This window comes from Octodon degus, unplaced genomic scaffold, assembly GCF_000260255.1.
Source record: "Octodon degus isolate 3935 unplaced genomic scaffold, OctDeg1.0 scaffold00012, whole genome shotgun sequence".
In the NCBI taxonomy this organism is placed as follows: domain Eukaryota; kingdom Metazoa; phylum Chordata; class Mammalia; order Rodentia; family Octodontidae; genus Octodon; species Octodon degus.
Window position 1 is genome coordinate 22,142,186 of NW_004524588.1, and position 18,182 is coordinate 22,160,367.

Here is an 18,182-nt window from a genome sequence, read left to right on the forward strand (position 1 = left end):
CGCGCTCTTCCCGCCGCTCGGCCTCAACGGGCTCCCGGGGCTCGGCTACCCGGCCGCGGTGCTCAAGGACGGCCTGCCGCAGGTCTACCCGCCCTACCTCAACTACCTGAGGTGAGGCGCGAGGGGGCGAGGGCGGCGGGGGCGAGGGCGGCGGGGGCGAGGGCGGCGGGGGCGAGGGCGGCGGGCGCGGAGCGCGGCTCCGCTCCCTTCCTGCGCAGCCTCGCGAGCCCGAGCGGGACCACCCGCCTTGGAAGCGCAGCGTCGGGGCTCACCCGCCGGGCGCCGGGCGCGGTGCTGCTTCCTGGGTCCTTACGCGAGTCGGCACGGGACGGGGCCAGGGCGCTGTCCCCCTACCCAGGTGGGACCCGAAGGTGCGGGACGGAGCCCGAAGCAGAACTGGGATTTGGACCCCTTGACCCGCGCGTTTTTGTAAGAGTCCCAAGATTAAGTCAATGCTAAAAAGTGATATGTTTCCTGGGGACTTAAGACCTCAGTCATTGCAGTCTGATACTGTTTTGGGTTCCCTGAAGGTTGTGTCATAGTTTGAAGAACGTTTTAGTTTACAGACTGAAGTACTGGAATGTAAAAGAGAACATCGTTCAGTTGGTAGCCTTTCTTGCCATGAATAGGCAAAGCGATCTAGAGAAAGCTACCGTGGCACAGCGCGTAGATCCGATTAAACGATCGTTACGCGATTGTTTGCAGAACTGAAGATGAGCTCAGCAGATTGAACTCTTAAAGCCAAGCCAGGTCGTTGCCCAGCAGACGGAGGGTCATAACATTTCATTTGTCAAACTAAATTGCTTCTGTGTGAGGACTTGTGGAGGAAGATGTCTGCTGCCCTAATTGACAGATGCTAGCTTTCCTGGAACTCCTAATACTGGGTCTAGTGAACCCCATGACAGGTGGTCTGCTGCACGGAGCTCCGTGTGTTTGTGTCAAGCTCCAAGTGCATAGGTACATAATGTAGGGCTATTTTTTCTTTAAGTCCCCTGTCACCGTGTGGGTGCTGGTTCAGAACCCCTTGGTGACACAGATGAGAGTGCACCGCAAAGTACATGGAGTGCTTTGTTTTGTGTTTCAAGGCCGGATTCAGAAGCCAGCCAGAGCCCCCAGTACAGCTTTGAGTCGCTGCCTCAGAAGATCTGTCTTATCTGCGGGGACGAGGCATCAGGCTGTCACTATGGCGTCCTCACCTGTGGGAGCTGTAAGGTCTTCTTCAAGAGGGCCATGGAAGGTAGGCCACTTTTCCCGTTCTGCTGGGCTTGCGCTGGAGACAACCTGACAGTAGTTATCCTTTGTTGCTTCTCAGAAATGGGGCTATTTCCCTGCGATGGACAGTGTGTGATGACGTCATCGCAGTCTCGCTGGCTGCGGTACTGAGCATTGTGTGCCGCGCTTGCTTGTCCTCATTTCCGCTCTGACACTTTCAGTGGTCAACACAAGTCCATCATAACTTGAGGACAGTTACTATTAGTCACCGGTAGACTTTCAGAAACAGCTGTGTTCCAATGATATTTGAAATATGCATCTAGTACATATGTAAAACAATTTTAAATTTTGAATAAAAGTGCTCTTAGTTAGAATTACATATGCATATATATAGTTATGTAGATCATGTATACACATGCATATATAGCACATATATGTGATGTAGTATCATACATATATGCAAACATTTAAATATATTTGTAACTGTACTATTTACATGTTTGTACATTTTGTACATGATTTTATCTTTTCCATGCATGACTATTTATTTGTGTTCTAATAATTGCAAACAAAAATCTTAATTCCCTCATTATTAGCATATTTTAAGTATGTAAGCAGATAGTAAAATGTTTAGAATAAATGAAAAACGTGGACATCATAGTAAATAATTTCTAAAGTATTTTGCTTTAAGTGAAATGTGCATGTATTAAAAATCATTTAAGTTACATCTTTGTCAAATAACTTTGGATTGACTTGGTTAATGTGTTTTAAACTTTTAACTTTCATAGAAAACATTTTAAATTTCTCTTTCCACTTAAGTCAAACACATTTATATTTGAAGATTAAAAACATTTGTAGCTCATTTATATTTGAATATTATCATGAATGTATTTTATGACAAGCTGAAATGGTGTGCTAATGTCACACCTAGGCAGGGAACTGACTCTGGTGTCACCTTTTTATTTACTATTTCTGAAGATTTCTGATTTCAAGAGCCGTTTGCCTTACAAGCATCAAGGGTAGAAGAGGAAAATTTTCATTGTAAGGGGATTTCAAAGGTGTTCTTGATCAACAATAGGTGCTTTGTATATTTTTAGAATTTATTAACATATTTAATTGGTATTAAATGTGCTCATCTTCAAGAGGTTTAGTTGCCTTGACATAAATGGAGATGCAGTTGTAAGCGCGCCCTTGAGGATAGGGGCAGGGAAGTGATGGTGGCTCTCCCGGGGTTGAGGTGCAGTCAGTCAAAGCTGAAGTTCTTTGCACTGGGAGGTTGGCGCTGCAGGATTAGGGTTGCCATTTCTCCTGACTTTGATTTCTGCACCATTTCCTTGTGCATTATGAATTCCTCCATTCTGACCATCACCTTAAAGTTATATAATCTTACTCGTGGTAATCCCTTTAGAATCTCCAAAGATCAGTTTATTAGGGCTTAGCTCCTTTTTGCAGATAAGCAAATCTCAGAGACATAAATCTGAGTTCCTAAACAAAATCACACAACTGGTTAGTAGATGATTCATAGTATATACAGGCTAGATATCTTGAGTTCCTTCTTAAGGTGGATATATAGAATAAAGGGCACTTGAACTATAACACAGAAATGTTTTCATAGCATCATTAGAATAACATCCAAAATTATGAAATATATTTCTCAATTTACCCTCAGAAGCTATTTGTAGAATTTCTATTGTTGACCTGGTCCTATTTGAGTTCCTGAATAATAGAAATGAAGCACCTTTATTCAGCAATATTTGCAAAGAAGTGCCGTAGATAGATAAAAAGTACTGTAGTTAGGTGAAAAGTACCGTAGGTGGATGAAAACTCATCCGTGAAGCTAGCACAAGGTTATAACACTGAGCAAATGCATTCGTTCAGCACTTATCATATGCCTCTTAGATTTATACTGAAGATACTGTTAATCTGAATTTATCTCCAGCTGCCTTACATTCAATGATGATAATAACAGTTGACAGGTTTTTAGAGTTTGTATGGAGATTAAATGAGTAAATATATAAAAGGTATCTTAAAGAATGGCTCATGTATTGTAAGATTCCACTGATGTCCCTTTTACCTTCAAGGAGCTTATAATACAGTTGGGGCAATAATGTATGTGCATAAAATATCTAAATAAATATTCTCATTAAAGGGCCACATATAAATGATTTGTTTGTGTGTTTGTGCAGAGCACAGGTGGTTGTGAATTGAAATATTTATGTTCTACAATGATCAAAGAAAGCTTCATCGAAGATGTCATCCTCATGTGGTTAGTTAAGAACAAGTGAGACCTCCAGGCATTGAGGAGGGCTTCAAGTACATGTGTGCATTGAACAAAGTTGTGTATGTTAAGATTAGGCTGAATAAGAGCTGAATATCATATTAGAACACTATGAAAGCTAAAGCTTTCAAAGTTGGGTTGCTAATGTTTCTATAAACTGAGACAGAATCAGTGATTGAAACAGAACAGAGAGAAGTTTCTAGGAATGGGAAGAAGTTTCAGGAATGAGAAAAAGAAGTGGAGGAACGTTCATAGTTAGACAGTGAATGCCAAGTTTGCAATCTCAGAGGAAAGCGGGGATGTGTCATGAGCGCATTCAAGGTGGAGTTCTGTAGATGCCAGGATGGCCCGAAATGGGCAATCAGTAGGCAGCAGTTTGGATCTTGCTGGCACCAGGGACAACTGGGGTAGTAATGGCGTTGTGGCGTGGTTTCCATGTGCGAGTGACTAAGGCATTTATAATCTCAATTCACTTACCCCTTACAACATAAGGTGTTATTTCATCCACTTTACTAACTAGGGATCTAAGTTGGAGTCACAGGAAGTGATGGAGTCAAGATTCCGACTCGGGGTGGTGTCTGCCATCCACTGCCACGATTCCTTTCTCCTAACGGGAAGTGCGGACCAATATGTTTCCAAGTGTTGCAGCATCTCGGAGGTAGAGTGAAGCCTACAGGAGGAGAAGTGTGCCATGTCACTGGGTGGATTGGATTAACTTCACAGCAGGGCGGTGAGGAGAAGGCACCTCAGGGCTGAGGGCCAGTTTTCCCACCTCTCTTCTGAGTTAGGAGTGGAAATTGATAGAAGCTGTAAAGTCACCCAAAAAGCAAGGTTTCAGTTTGTGTGCATGGCACAGAAGAGTGAGCGATGGAGCTCGAGAAAGCAGGTGCCACTAAGGAAATGAGAAAGAGATTTTTCTTAAGCTAACTCAGCTGTCTAAAACGTGAGCCAAAAAGGCAGTTGGTTGACTAATCCATTGAATTCCTTTAGCAAGACTTACAGGGTTGGACTAAACCAGGAAGAGCTGAGAGTTGCTTCAGGCCTTTTGAGATGAAATGATCCCACCCTTCCTGCAAATGGCAGGTGCATAAGCCCCTGCTGGGAAGGAAAGAACCATTTTTCATTGGCCTATCTCTATCTGGGCTGTGGCCAGATCAGTGCTAGGAAAACATCAGGCATTAGCCAACAAGTGTTTGCTCCATGGATCAGACAACATAGCTGATAATGTAGCTCTCTTCTTCTTCGGTGACTGACAATGTTTACAGAAGCACATTTGACGTAATGAGGTAAGCAAATACCGTTTAAATGTACTCTAGAAGACATGAAGAAGTAGGTATTGATGCTTTTTTAATTGTGTTATATTATCTTCATTCCTATTGATGTATTAATTTGTATGAAGCAATTATCTTCACTAAATTAGCTTGGGTATTAATGCCCATGCACTATGCCAGACGCTGGGGGAAATACAGTGGAACACAGCGGCACTGGCTGGCCACAGAAGTGGTGCCGTTTATAACGTAGTGGCAGAAGGGAAATTTTACCAACTTATAATACATAACCAAGGAAGTTATGATTAAGTTATTAGACTGTGCAAGAGACTGGCAACTAGAGAATGGACACCTTGCCTCCACCCCAGGCAGAAGCTGGATGTAGGATGTCAACTCATAATCAGAGCTATTATTATAAATAGGCCCCAGAGGAGACTGGACAGAAATGCAGTATTTTCACCATTAAGTTGCTCTTTCAGGAGCAGACTATGTGCTTGGTATCATAAGCTAACAGGGAAACTGATTCAGCAACATAGTTCTTGATATGGATTCTGAAAAAGAAATATTAAACATGCAACTTCTTTGTTAGCAATTTCTTTGTATATATTTCTTTTTCTACCTTTACATTGCTATAATTCTTTATCTTTGATAGTCCACAAAATTATCCTATCCACCATCATTTATTTGATTAGTAGTTGGACTCTTAAGATATTTTACCAGTAATCTTACTTCGTTTACTTTCTAATACAGTCTCCCCTGCGGCAGTGTTCGCAGAACTCAAAAATAAGTATGTAGTGATTCATTAGACTTCATTTCAAACTTTACCCAATTTCTTCTCAACCTGCAGATTTTCTGGTTTAATATTTAATGTAAACAGTAAGCTGGTTTCAAGAACAAATTTACATTACAACACGTTCGAGGAAGGCTTTGCTATACTAAAATACAAGTAATTGCAAACACAGCGATCGGTATCATCCGCCCACGCTGGCGTAGGGAGCCTTCTCCAGGCATGAGTGCTGCTTTAGAGTCTGCATCTTCGCAGCCCTGCAGGCACCGCCGGGCAGCGGGAGGGCCTGACCTCCATGCTGGTGGTGACGGCTGGGCTTTGGCTGTGGCCTTTGAGTCCTGGACTAGTGTGTTCTCCTTCGAGACTCAAACGTTATTGGTAAAGCTTAACTCCCTTCTATTCAATGCCACTAATCTTTTCCCTTCCATGCAATTTTAAAAATCCTTTATCTCTGTGTCTTCATAATACTTCGTTTGGGTTCTGTTAATGTTAGTACATAAATAGGGTCACATCCTAGATGCCACCTATCATACCTTTTACATACAGCCACTTGAGTACGGGCGTGTGTGTGTAGTTCTAACTGTACTTTAAAAAATGAAGATCCTCCTGTCATACCCTGGTCATACCATGACTAGTCATACCATTACTCTAGTAAGCATTTTTTGCACGTGTCTCCTTGGTGTGCATCCTTTTCTTCTTTCTAGATTATATTTAAGTATTTTGATGCCACTCTAAATGAACCAGGTAAGCATCTTCCTTTCTGCTGCCGGAATTATTTGATTCATTAAATGATCTACTCCCCACATATTATACTTACCACATTCAAAACTTCCTTGTTCAGGTACTACAGAAATGAAAATATATGTAAGCCCTGCCTTGGACAAACATAAAACCAAGAAGGAACCAAACTAAAACAAAAACAAGTCTGCTTTATAGCTGGTGACAGGAGGAAATTGTGACGTTATGTCAAAGCCATAGAAGATGTGTTTTTTTTTTCTCATCTCTGTTTCCTAAAAAGTACATCATGACAACTATTTATACAGTTGTTTGCACCATAAGTAATTTGGACATAATTTAAAGTATTTGGGAAGATGCATGTAGCTTATATGCGAATACCACACCATTTCATGTAAGGGACTTGAGCGTCCTCAGATTTTGGTGTCTGAATGTGGTTCTGGACCCAGTGCCCCACACTTTCTGAGGGACGGTGGTCCCTGAGGAGGTGTCCATTGCTGTGGACTTGGCGCCTGACCGCCGCACACTGGCTCTGCCTGGGCCTGGTTCCCTTAATGCTATATGACAGCCACATCTGCCACTTTGCCTTTAGATAACCTAGAATACTGAAAGACACCAATGAAGAGTGAGTCTTGTGCTGGACAGTTGAGGAGAAAAGCTTGAGGCCGCCTTGCATTAGGAATGAGGAATCCAGCCTGACTAGGTGAAGCCCGAAACACACATAGGTCTATAATCCCCTCAAAATCACAGTAGCCACAAAACTCTTCAAACACTAGGTTTTGTTCTCACTTGTCAACAATACCTGACCTGTCTAGGTAGCAAGGCCTGACTTAAACTTACACGAGGACGTTTTCTGGTCTGTATGAATATCCATTTATTTTGCTGCTTAAATAGGTGTTTTATTCTAAGATATTGCTTTATGTCATCTTTCTGACCTACATACAGTTCTAAACATGTCTAGTCAAAAGAAAGGAGGTGATTAAGTCAGAAGAATTGAGCCCTCTTGAATGGAATTAGTGCTAGTATGAGAGAGAGAGAGAGAGAGAGAGAGAGAGAGAGAGAGAGAGAGAGAGAGAGAGAGAGAGACAGACGGACAGACAGATGGACAGACAGAGGATCAAGCAAGCTAGCTCATCCCTTTTATCATGTGAGGACCTAACAAGAAGGTTTCAGCCAGACAGGCAGGTCCTCTCTCTCACATACCAGATTTGACAGTGGCTTGTTTTGGCGTTTACCTACAGAACGATGAAAAATACACACTTACTATTGTTTCTATGCCACCTAGTTTATTACATTTTGTTAAAGCAGCTCCAACAGGCTAAAACAGCTTTGTTCTCAGAATCTACAGGCTAAGCTGCAATTTTATTTGATTTTTTTGTAAGGAATAAGAGCATGTGATAGACAATTGAAACACTCACAAATTTCACTTAATGAAAAATGTAGCTCCCTTTGAGGATCCCTCAGCTAACATAACAGGCAAAATTCCACATGAATAGGTTCTTGTTCTCCTACCGCAGTGCACATTATAGGAATAATCCAAGCAAAACAAGTTGGTGGTAGCCAAAGGCATTTGCCAAATAATGCCTTCACCATAACATTGCTAAAGATTCAACGGAAAATATATTAGGAAAAATTGCAGTGGGGAAGGTTTACTAGGCAAATCAAATAATACCTACATTTCTCTTGGTTTGTATTGTAATGAATTGATGCCACAAGGCCTTCAGTGAAAAACAGTAAATTCAACACAATATGAGGCCACATTACAGCAAAACAATCCGGGCAAGTTTGTGCAGCCTGGTGGCCTGGGGCTGGGTGTCTGGTGCAGTCTGAATCCGTCTCACGGCAGCTACTGCTTTGTAACATGATTAGATATCAGTGAAAAGCATTCTGGATCTCCTGGCCACAGACTCAAGGAAATCTGCATGGTTGGCGCCATTGGCCACTTACCTGGGGAGACTGGCAGAGGTTGAGGCCTCGGGGTTTCCTGCTCTTGCGTTGGTCGACCTCGCTTTTCCTACTTTTGTAGGTAGAAGCTGGCTGAAGGGCAGGCACTGTTCGAGAGTTATAGGACTTGACTTAGCATCACCGTAAGATGTTTTATGCTGGAGTTTTCCTTTGGGTAGATTCTGATTAATTAAATGTGGCTATTGTAGTGAGTCAACAAAGAGTAGGAAAGGCTTAGTGTAGTATTCGCTGCGTGCGTGCTGTGCAGAACATTTTATGGAAAGCTGCAAAATACTGAAGGATTGTTGCTGTGATGTGAAAGATGTTGCCAAGCACATAGTATAGGCGCCGTCACGGACGGCATTGAATCCCTTTCCTGCTGCCTTCAGATTGTGCGGTGTGGCCGGCGGCCTGAAGCCTTAGGTGAACCTGCACAACAGCGTCATGGTTGTTTTAAGCTGATTTATTTTTCTTAGTATGTATTTGTTATACATATTAATTACATGCATCTTAGAGAATTAATATATATTAGTATCACATTTTGAATACTATGGTTAATTTTTAACACAATCTCCAGGAAATACAATAGAATGTTGGCAATATACTGCAACATAATGAGGCACGGCCATGAAATGTCTTTTATCCTGTAGTAGTTGTTTCACTACACAGTACTCTTTCTTGTTTGAGCAGGATACAGGAAATGGAATTCACGAACGTGTGCTTTCCAGGCAGGGGCTGTGCCACTGAGCTAGAGCCCACACCCCACTAAGCAGTTCTGTGAAAAAGTCTTTAAAGGTGACCACCATGTTTTCGTTTATAAGAGGGTATATATTCTAAATTGATGACCTTGTCTATGATGACAAATGTCTGAGTAGAATGCTATTTAGAAGGTGCATAACAGATGGGACACTTAATCTGTCCTTTAAGCTAAAGACAAGATTTTTGAAAGAAAAAAGGAAGTAATTCACTTTTAAAGGCATCTTGTTATGTAGAGAGAATTTTGAAAGACAGCGTTTGGGAATGGTTGGGTTGTTATTTAATTTTGATATGAAAGTATTATAAAAGATCAAAAGTATAGAGGGGCCTGGTGGTATCTTGGAATCCCAGAACTCTAGGGGCTAGTCCAACCTGGGCAATTTAGTGGCTTAGTGAGACCCCCATGCCAAATTTTAAACATAAAATAAAAGGGCTAAGGATCTGCTTCAGCGAAAAGCTTGACGTCAGTGTCCAGTACCTACCAACCCCCAAATCAAACACTTCATAGCTACACACATCAACACTTGGAAATAGGGTGTTCTAATTTGCTAAATGATGTCCCAGAAAGTTTCCATAGTTCAGCTCTGAAAATATTAAATAATAATTACGATGTTTATTAAACACTTATTCCATTCTGAGAATGTGGCTAAATCTCTTAGGTGAAGCACAAAATGATTAAATTCATCGCACAGCCTCGAGATTGAAGCCTAGAGAACCTTCTCGTTAACCAATCACTACATATCTATTATCTAGTGTCTCTGTGTCCTCATTGTTTGTCTTGAAATCTGACTGATATCACAAAGGGTAGAACTTTGTGATATCAGTCACAAAGTAGCTGATATTTCTGGAGGAAAGAAATGACATAATTGTGAGGTGGAATAAAAAATGAAAGTCACAAGTGACCTGTCCTGAAGAGAGTGTGCTGGCTCCCTGTGAGACCTGGGGGCGCCGTGGTCCTCTCGTCTCCTCAGCCTGCCAGTAAGCTCCTTCCCTTTCAGCTGATGGTCTTGCCTCCTAATTTCCCAGGAAACTGCTTAACATGTTAGGTTGTGTCCCTGTACTCATGCAGCCCCCGGCCCAGAATCCACTGCTCCTTCTCCGCTGAATGCCAACCCTCCCTGGAGCACCGTCCCAGGATCCTCCTGTCCACTCAAGGGTTGGCACCGTAGTTAATCCCGACTCCTGTAAGTCTTTTTCCCTCTCTTCTGGATCTCTCCTATCACCATGCAAGCATTGTCCACCCTAAATATCACCTAAATATGCCTGCTGACTTTGCTCACACTTTAACCACCAACAATTGTTCTGCCCCTTTTGGCAGCAAAACTCTTCTTTGTTTTCCTCTTCTCTCTTATGTCTGATCCAGTTAGGTTTGCACCTCTGTCATTCCGCCAAGTCATGGCCGAATCTAGTGAGTGCTTCTCAATCCCACCTCCTGGGCCTAGGAGTATATTTACGTTTCAACTCATCACTCCGTCTTCCCCAAAGTACTGCTTCCCTCTGGCTTCTGGGATGCTGCACTCTCTTCGTTTCCTGCTGGCTCCCTTCCAGATGCTTGCAGCATCTGAGGGCTCAGAGCTCAGTCGCTGGACCCACTCCTTTGGGTCTGTATGCCTGCTTCCCTAGAGAACTGATCATGTACTTGTCACTTGTCACTTCCAGCTCTCCACCCCAGCTAAAACTCCACCTTGAACTCCAGATTTGCATGCAGCTGTCTGCCTGATGCCTTTATAGTAGGACCACTGAATATCTCAAATGATAAGTCCAAAAATTAGCTTCTGATCGACTTTGGATTTTGCCTGGTGAGCCAGTACCCTTCTTTTGTTCTTCAAACTGTTTGCGTCAGAATCCCCTGGGGTGTGCCTGGTTGGAGGTGAAGGCTGTCGAACATCACCCAAATATTCTAAATTAAAGTATCTACAGAACGGCTCAGAAGTCTACATTGAAATGAGCTACACAATTGACTCTTAAAGCATTTCACAAATGGGAGCCCCCCAGAATCTTTTTTTATGTATTTAGTACAGGGTCTACAGGGTCTCACTACACAGATTGGACTCACAGTGATTCTCCTGTTTTCAGCCTCCCAAGGGCTGGGATTACAGATCTGTGCCACCATGGCCAGTCTCAATTGCAGTCTCAGCATGCCACAGGGGCAGGGCCAGTGCGACATGCCGGGGATCAAACCCTGGTCCCTGCATCTGCCTAAGCAGGCACTTTCATCTGCTGCGCTGTCTGGTTGGCCCTTAGAATCTTTGAGCTGAAAGGTGACATGGAGGCTTTGCTTTAAAAAGTTAATTTTAGAAACCATGAGGAAGATGATGGACAGCTGTGTTAGAGAGGCCAGATCTGAGACTATTCGAAATATTCAAGCATCTGGATCAAGGGGGAGCGGGGCCTGAAGTCTTTTGTTGAAGAAAAGTAACTCTGCAGTCCCTAAAGCACTGCAGTTAGTGTGGGGGGCCAGTGTACTGTTGTCCCTACCCATAATGCTCTTTCCTGCAAGAGGAATTCCAGAAAAATTAGGATGCACATGGAGGTAGGATGGTAGGAAACATTTTCCTTTCCCTCATATATACCGGAACTGGAAGCAGAACTCTTGTACTGTATTCATTGTCTGCTTGATTTTCTGTAAGTGGTTTTAGAAGTTACTGCTTTCCCCTTCTTTCAGATTAAGAGTAGAAGCAAAGGAGACAGGCAGTGGTCCTGATCTCATTAGGAGTGGAGCTAGCGTGAGACCCAGTGTTGCTCAGCTTCGGCAGATGCCCTCGCTACACCATACCAGTTGGTGTTGCTTGATGTTAAGAGATGGAAATAATGACTGGGTAAGAGGTTTACCGGAAAAGACTTAAAAGTCTGTTATTATGTGAGTGTAGGCCTAGATTAAATAGCAGTCAAGAAACTACTAATTATTTATCCATATATTTCTATATTCATCTATTTCTATATTTCTGTTTTTAAAGCCAATTCCATGTGAGGCTAGAATACTTTGAAGAACTGTAACAGAATCTTAAGACAGCTCAGCAGAATTCTGAGAAACTAATGGAGTTGAACTTTTTGGATGTCAACATTCGTATACTAAATAAGAGAAACAGAGTGCACAAGTACAAAAATTAACTACATGTATATAAAATGGTATGATCGCTTATCAGAGTAGCATAATGAGTTTAACTACCTTGTTGACACAGTTTTGTAAATTTTTCTTATATACCTTTTTTATTGGTGTGAGTGGCCAAACAATTGTGAGGTTTTTTTTTTTTTTTTTTTTTTTTTTAATTTTGTATGTGTGTAGTGTGTGGTCTTTTACATTTTCTGAATGCCTACTGGTTAGCTAAATAGTTGTGGTTGTCAGGTCTGTCTAGTTAAGCACTGCATACGATTTGGTGCTTTATAAGTTAAAGATAGGTGACTCATTTGGAGAGTGCTTAGAAGAGAGGTAGAGGGATGAGAGATTGTTTTGTTTCGAAGGAGAACCCCTGAGTGTGGAATGGGGAAGGGTGAATGAGGAGCTGATCCACAGTCAGACAGAAGTATGAGGGAGATGAACAGAAGAAAGAGCAAATAATTTTGGCCAGCAACCTGGAGGGCTTAATTCCTAACAAAGATAAAATGTTTGAATGTGGAGTTCTACAAACCAGCTGGCTTTCCCTTCTGAAGATGTTGAAATCTGGCCCCTCGCCACCGCCTCCACTGGACACTGTGCTTCAAGCTGCTCTTAGCCCCATTGGATTTCCACGACAGCCTGCTGATCCTCTCATTTCGGCCCTTGCTTCCTAGATGCTATTCTCATCTAAGTGCCAAAGGGATGATATTAAAATGTGGCAGCTCCTTCCTCCTCTTCCAGGGGCGCCATGCTTTTGCCAGCAGAGTCAGCGCTCTTGCGGTGTTCTCCGAGTGCCCCCACCCTGTTCTGGGATCTAACTTTCTACTGTTTGTGCCCCAGTCAGTTCTGCCCTCCTCGCTGACCAAGCCATGGCACACATCTGGGTGACCAGCTCTTGCTCTCGAATTTCTTTCCCTGGCCTCCCCAACTTACCTTGCTCAGGCCGACTTCGGCCCCAGTGCGTGTCCTGAAGCATGCTGCGGTTGACATGGCAGTGTCCACTGCATGGTCCTGTCCCCCCAGTGCCGTCACATCATCTGCGTTGACTCTTGTCAGTAGCGAGCGCACATTTGCTGTAGGAAAAGCATTCTTAAAACTTAGTTGCTGAAAGAGACAGAAGAAATACATGGATAGGGAGACCTGCTCTGAGGTATTATTTTAAAAGAAACAATGTCTCAGAAGTAAGAATGAATGTCATAAGGAAGGAAATAGGTGACAAAATGGCATTGGCTGGAAGAGATTAAAAATATATGATGGTAAGGTCCAAACTGCAGTAGTGGAGTTGAACTCTATATTGGAAGGCACAAAGTGCGGAGAAGAAAGCTGGTTAGATGCGGCTCATGGTTAGTGGTTACTTTGAAATGAGGAAAAGAGGGCGGATTGCTGAAAGCTACAAACTGATTCGTAGTTTTATTATGTACCAGCCAGGACAATACTTAATTCAGCTCCTGGCCTCAACCTAGCAGCCTTACATAATGCTTGTCTCTGTGTGTAGACTGCTCGGGGTGCAGGCACTGGCAGAACTGGATTTGTGTGAGAATGTGTTAGAACTCCTGGTGTTACCATGTTGGAGTTTGATAACAAAGATGATGAAGAGAGTATGGATGTCCAACCCATGAAAGGGAATGTTTCTGAAAATACATCCAGCAAGTGTGCTCATGCGCTGCAGGATGTGAGCCTACAGAAGGGTTTCGCATCACTTCCTGCGTCGACTCCTAGGGCTGTGCCGGCACATAGTAGGTGGTCAGCACGTATGTGCCTACGGAGCTGTAACGATCGCCACCCGTGGAGCACTGATTCTGTCTGTGATGGTGCTACAGGTTTTATATTCAATACTGTAATTAAATATTGTATTCAATATTAGAGAACTAATAGGTGATAGACTAAGATAACAGTTAAATAAAACACATCAAAAAGAGTAATTGCAAAGTTAATCTTTTAATTTATTATTTTTATTTTTTTTTACTTTTTTAAAATTTTATTTATTTATTTATTTTACCAGGGATCAAATTCAGAACCTTGCACTTGCCAGGCAGGTGCTTAAGCTGGTGAGCTATCTCCCGGCCCTTTATTGGAAATTTTTAAGAATTTTCCTTGAAAACAAATTAGGCCACATGAGTTGTAGTATCAAAAACACCTGGTTCATTTCTAGCAAATTAAAAAATCAAACTGCCATCAGAGGTCCCCTGAAAGCTGAGAAGGGTAGGAATTCCAGAGTCGAGTCGCTGTTCTCAGGTGAAGACAGCACGTCTGAGCGGGTAGGGATTACGCCATCTGCACTGGAGCGCGTGCATCTCATCCAGACCTGCGCCGGTGGGGTCGTGCAAGTCTGAAGTTGACGGCTATTTGGTAGGAGAGACGGGAGCCGCCCCCTCCTCCGTGCGGCCTGCCAGGGCGGTGCGCCTCTCCCCGGCCCCGGTTCGGGCCAGGCGGTCCTCCCTGGCGCCTGGTTCTGTGCCGTCGAGTTCCTCCCAAGGCTCGTTAGCTCTGCTCTGTCCACGGCAGTGCTGAGCAGCTTACCCCCATTTCTCTCCGGAAAATCACATTCCTTTGTAGTCTGTGTTTTACTACAGCATTGCATTAGTTAGCATGTTTTTAGTGTGTGCTCAGTACCATTTTGTTTTCCTTCTCTGTTCCCCTCCCCATACATTCTTCTGTCTTTTATTTAAAACAAAAACCAAAAACCCCAAAATCCCAAAACCCACCTCTTCGGCCCTGTGAGGGCTGCCTTCACACTGGCTGGCTCGCTGTTGCCGCACGCTCTTTCAGCTCTGCCAAGTGCTCCTCCTCTTCCTCATTTCACTCTAGCTCTGCACGAGGAGCAGCCCCAGACACACGGAGGTGAGAAACCCGTTTCCCCTTTTGTCTCATCTGTGTACATCTTCAGAATATGGTGGCTCCCGCCCAGGTGTGGTACGCTGGGGAGGCTGCGGCAGGAGACCCGCTGAGAATCCGAGGCTTGCCTGGACAGCAAGCGCAGTGGGGTCAGGGCCAGCCCGAACAACGGCAACAACAAAACCAGTCGAAAATACTTTGGCTTCTGGAGAGCACACAGAACATTTGAAAGAATGATACAAGGAACTTCCGATTTCAGTTATTTACACCTGTGCTTTAGGCATCCTGGCACGTGAGCCCTCACGACTTCAAAGTTTATGTTCCCTAGACAGCAGCAGTCTCCATCACAACCATAACGTTATCACACACCGAGATTTAATTTATTTATGTATTTATTTATTTATGTATTTATTTGGTACAGGGTCTTGCTATGCAGCTTGGACTCACAGTGAGCCTCGTGTCTCAGCCTTCCCAATGCTGAGATTACAGGAGTGTACCAGTTTAATATTAATGCAATAAATTTTCTAATATCCAGCCAATATTACAATTTCTTCAAATATCAGTCTACTTCAATCCCTCAACCTCCCTCTCTCCCTCGCCCCCTCTCTCCTTCTCTCCCTCTTCCTTTCCCTTTCCCTCTCCCTCTTCTCTCTCTTTCTTCTTCTCTTCCCTCTCTCTCTTCCTCCCTCTCCTTTACCCTCTCCCTCTCTTTCGCTGTCCTCTCTCTGTCTCATTCTTTCTCTCTCTGTCTTAGAACTTTGACATTTTTTGAGGAGTCCACATCACCTCTTTGTAGAAACTCCCACACTCTAAAGATTTCTTACTTTTTATTTTTTATTTTTTGGTGGTAGCAGGGATCAAACTCAGGACCTTGCACTTGCCAGGCAAGCACTTATTCCACTGAGCTATCACCCCAGCCCCCATAATAATTTCTTTTTCAGGAGGTGAGGACAGGGTCTCTATGTAGGTTTTTTTTTTTCCGGTACCAGGGATCAAACTCGGGACCTTGTCCTTGTCAGACAGGCACTTAAGCCATTGAGCTATCTCCCCAGCCCAGGTTTCTGACTTTTTAACCTCATAACTAAATTAAACATTTGACAGTAATTGAACACTTTGGCCTCATAAGCTATTAAAAATATTGAGAACCCTTAAAGACCTTTTGTATATGTGGATTTCAATATTTACTATATTAAAGATTAAAACTGGTTCTTTTTTGAAACTTTGATTCCCTCATTTTAAAAAATAGCAAAGCCATTAGATACTAACTTTCCAAACCAAAACCCTTAGTGGCAGGAATGGCGTTGCTTTATAATTTTGTAAGTCATTTTAGTGTCTGTCTTCACAGAAGACATCCGGGCTCTTCTGTCTACATCTACTTTCAGTCTTTCGTTTTGGCTAAATTCTATGAAGCCAACGTGACCTTACACAACAGGTAGTTGTAAAATGGTGTACTTTGATTATTGCGACTTCATGAGTGGTGGTCATTTATTAGGTATTACAAAAGGATGATTTGCTACTTTTATTATCCCTTCTGATTTTAATGGCTCTGCATAGCGTTTTGTAGCTTTTCTTCCCTCCATAAGGCAACTTGGTAATCTTAAAATACAGCATAGTAAAAGGTTTAAAAGTGTTTAATTATGTATCTTTAGTTATCAATTTTCAAAGTAACACACTTGTACCCTAACAACCTCCAGTGGTTTACAGTGAGATTTACTTTTTTCTCCTGTTCTTCCTTTTCTTGCATATCACTGTGTCCCTGTGATTGCTTACATACGTAGTGTGTTCTTATCACTTGAGCTAGTTCTTTCTTCAGATTGTCTTATCTGTGGTCTGTAAATGAGCTCATTTTCTGTTGCTAACACCTCAGTAACACAGGCTGAGTATCTTCCCAAGGAAAGAGGCCTGTTTTGGTTCGCATTTCTAGTCAGTGGTGGAGAGGCTACATTTGGTGCTGTCCTAGTGCCAGAGTTCCGAGGCAGCCGGGGTGTCAGGTGCCGAGAGGGAGCGCCCGCGAGACCTTGCAAAGCAAGCTGTGGAGCAGGTCACTCCGAGCGAGCCCGCGAGCCCTCCGGTCTGTTAATGTACGACCACAGGACAGACTGATTGAATCTTCGAGGCCAGGACCTCACCGACTGCTCTGGGTCCCACCTTATCCGACCCGGTACTGTGGCTGTTACAGTTTGTGTGTAGGTGACCCCCAAAAACCTCACGCAGTCACTGGGGTGCAGTTCTGGAGTTTGTGATTAATTCATGATCCAAGGCTGGGATTAACGGTGTGAGTGCTGCTGGGATTAACAGTGTGAGTGCTGCACCCAGCCTGGGGCAGATAGCTTCAAGGCAGTAGAAGGAGGGGAGAGAGACTTGCTTCTGCCACCTCTGCCACCTCTGCCACTGCTCCTGTTTTGCCCTTGCTCTTTGCTGTTTTCCACTGCCATGTGGCACTCTGCCTTGGAGCCAACCAAGTATGGACTCAAACCTCCACACACTGTGAGCTAAATAAACCTCTTCTTCCTTAATTTTGGGCATCTGGTATTTGGTCCCCACAATGAGAGAAGAGTAACCGAGACAGTGTCACAGGGAGAATTGAATTTCAACATGAGTTATGGAGGACGCTCACCATATTCACGCCAGGGAATCAGTGTGGCTTGGACACAATTTTATTAGTTCTCAATATAATCAAATCACAGCAGACCTTAGGTTCAGATTATACACGTGCTGCCTAGTCCTTGATCAGCCATTGCTACAAGAACATTGGTTAATTTAGGGTGATAATTTTGGACACGACGATCTGAATCCTGGTGTCTGCTGCTGTGGGCATTGTCTTTACCTCTGGACACTCTCAGTCGACAGAGCTAGCAAACACATTCTTTTTTAAGTGAGGGAATGATGACTTTACATTAGGATCAGTGTCACACTGGCAGTGTCTTGGGCCAGGTAATGCTTTGCTAGTGGAGCTGATCTGTGCAGTGTAGGATGTTGGTGCCATTCCTGGCCGGTCCTCAGCACCTTCCCACCTCTAGGCCAAAGTGGCTCCAGGCACTGGGAAGGCCTCAGAAGTGGTGGGAAAGGGTACAAGCAAAGCTTGCCTCCCGTTAATGATTTCTGGCTCATATTTATAAGATGAAAATACATGTCATTTTTTTCTAATTATTCACACCAGAATAACTTTTAAAAGTAAAGCTGTAGGTCAGTTCTAACATCCTTGGCTTGAAATCCAAGGCCAACCCCATAATGTTTAATCAGAAGATCAGTGTCTTGTCAATAATCAGA

The 18,182-nt window shown here is 43.3% G+C and overlaps 1 protein-coding gene across 1 annotated transcript in view; it reads left to right on the forward strand.

The window, feature by feature from the left end:
• Nucleotides 1–18,182, forward strand: part of Pgr (progesterone receptor) — a 57,559-nt gene that overhangs the window by 2,057 nt on the left and 37,320 nt on the right. The window contains exons 2-3 of the mRNA XM_023709483.1: nt 3–111; nt 1,086–1,237. Coding sequence (XP_023565251.1) covers nt 3–111; nt 1,086–1,237 — 261 coding nt within the window. The remainder of the gene's footprint in view (nt 1–2; nt 112–1,085; nt 1,238–18,182) is intronic.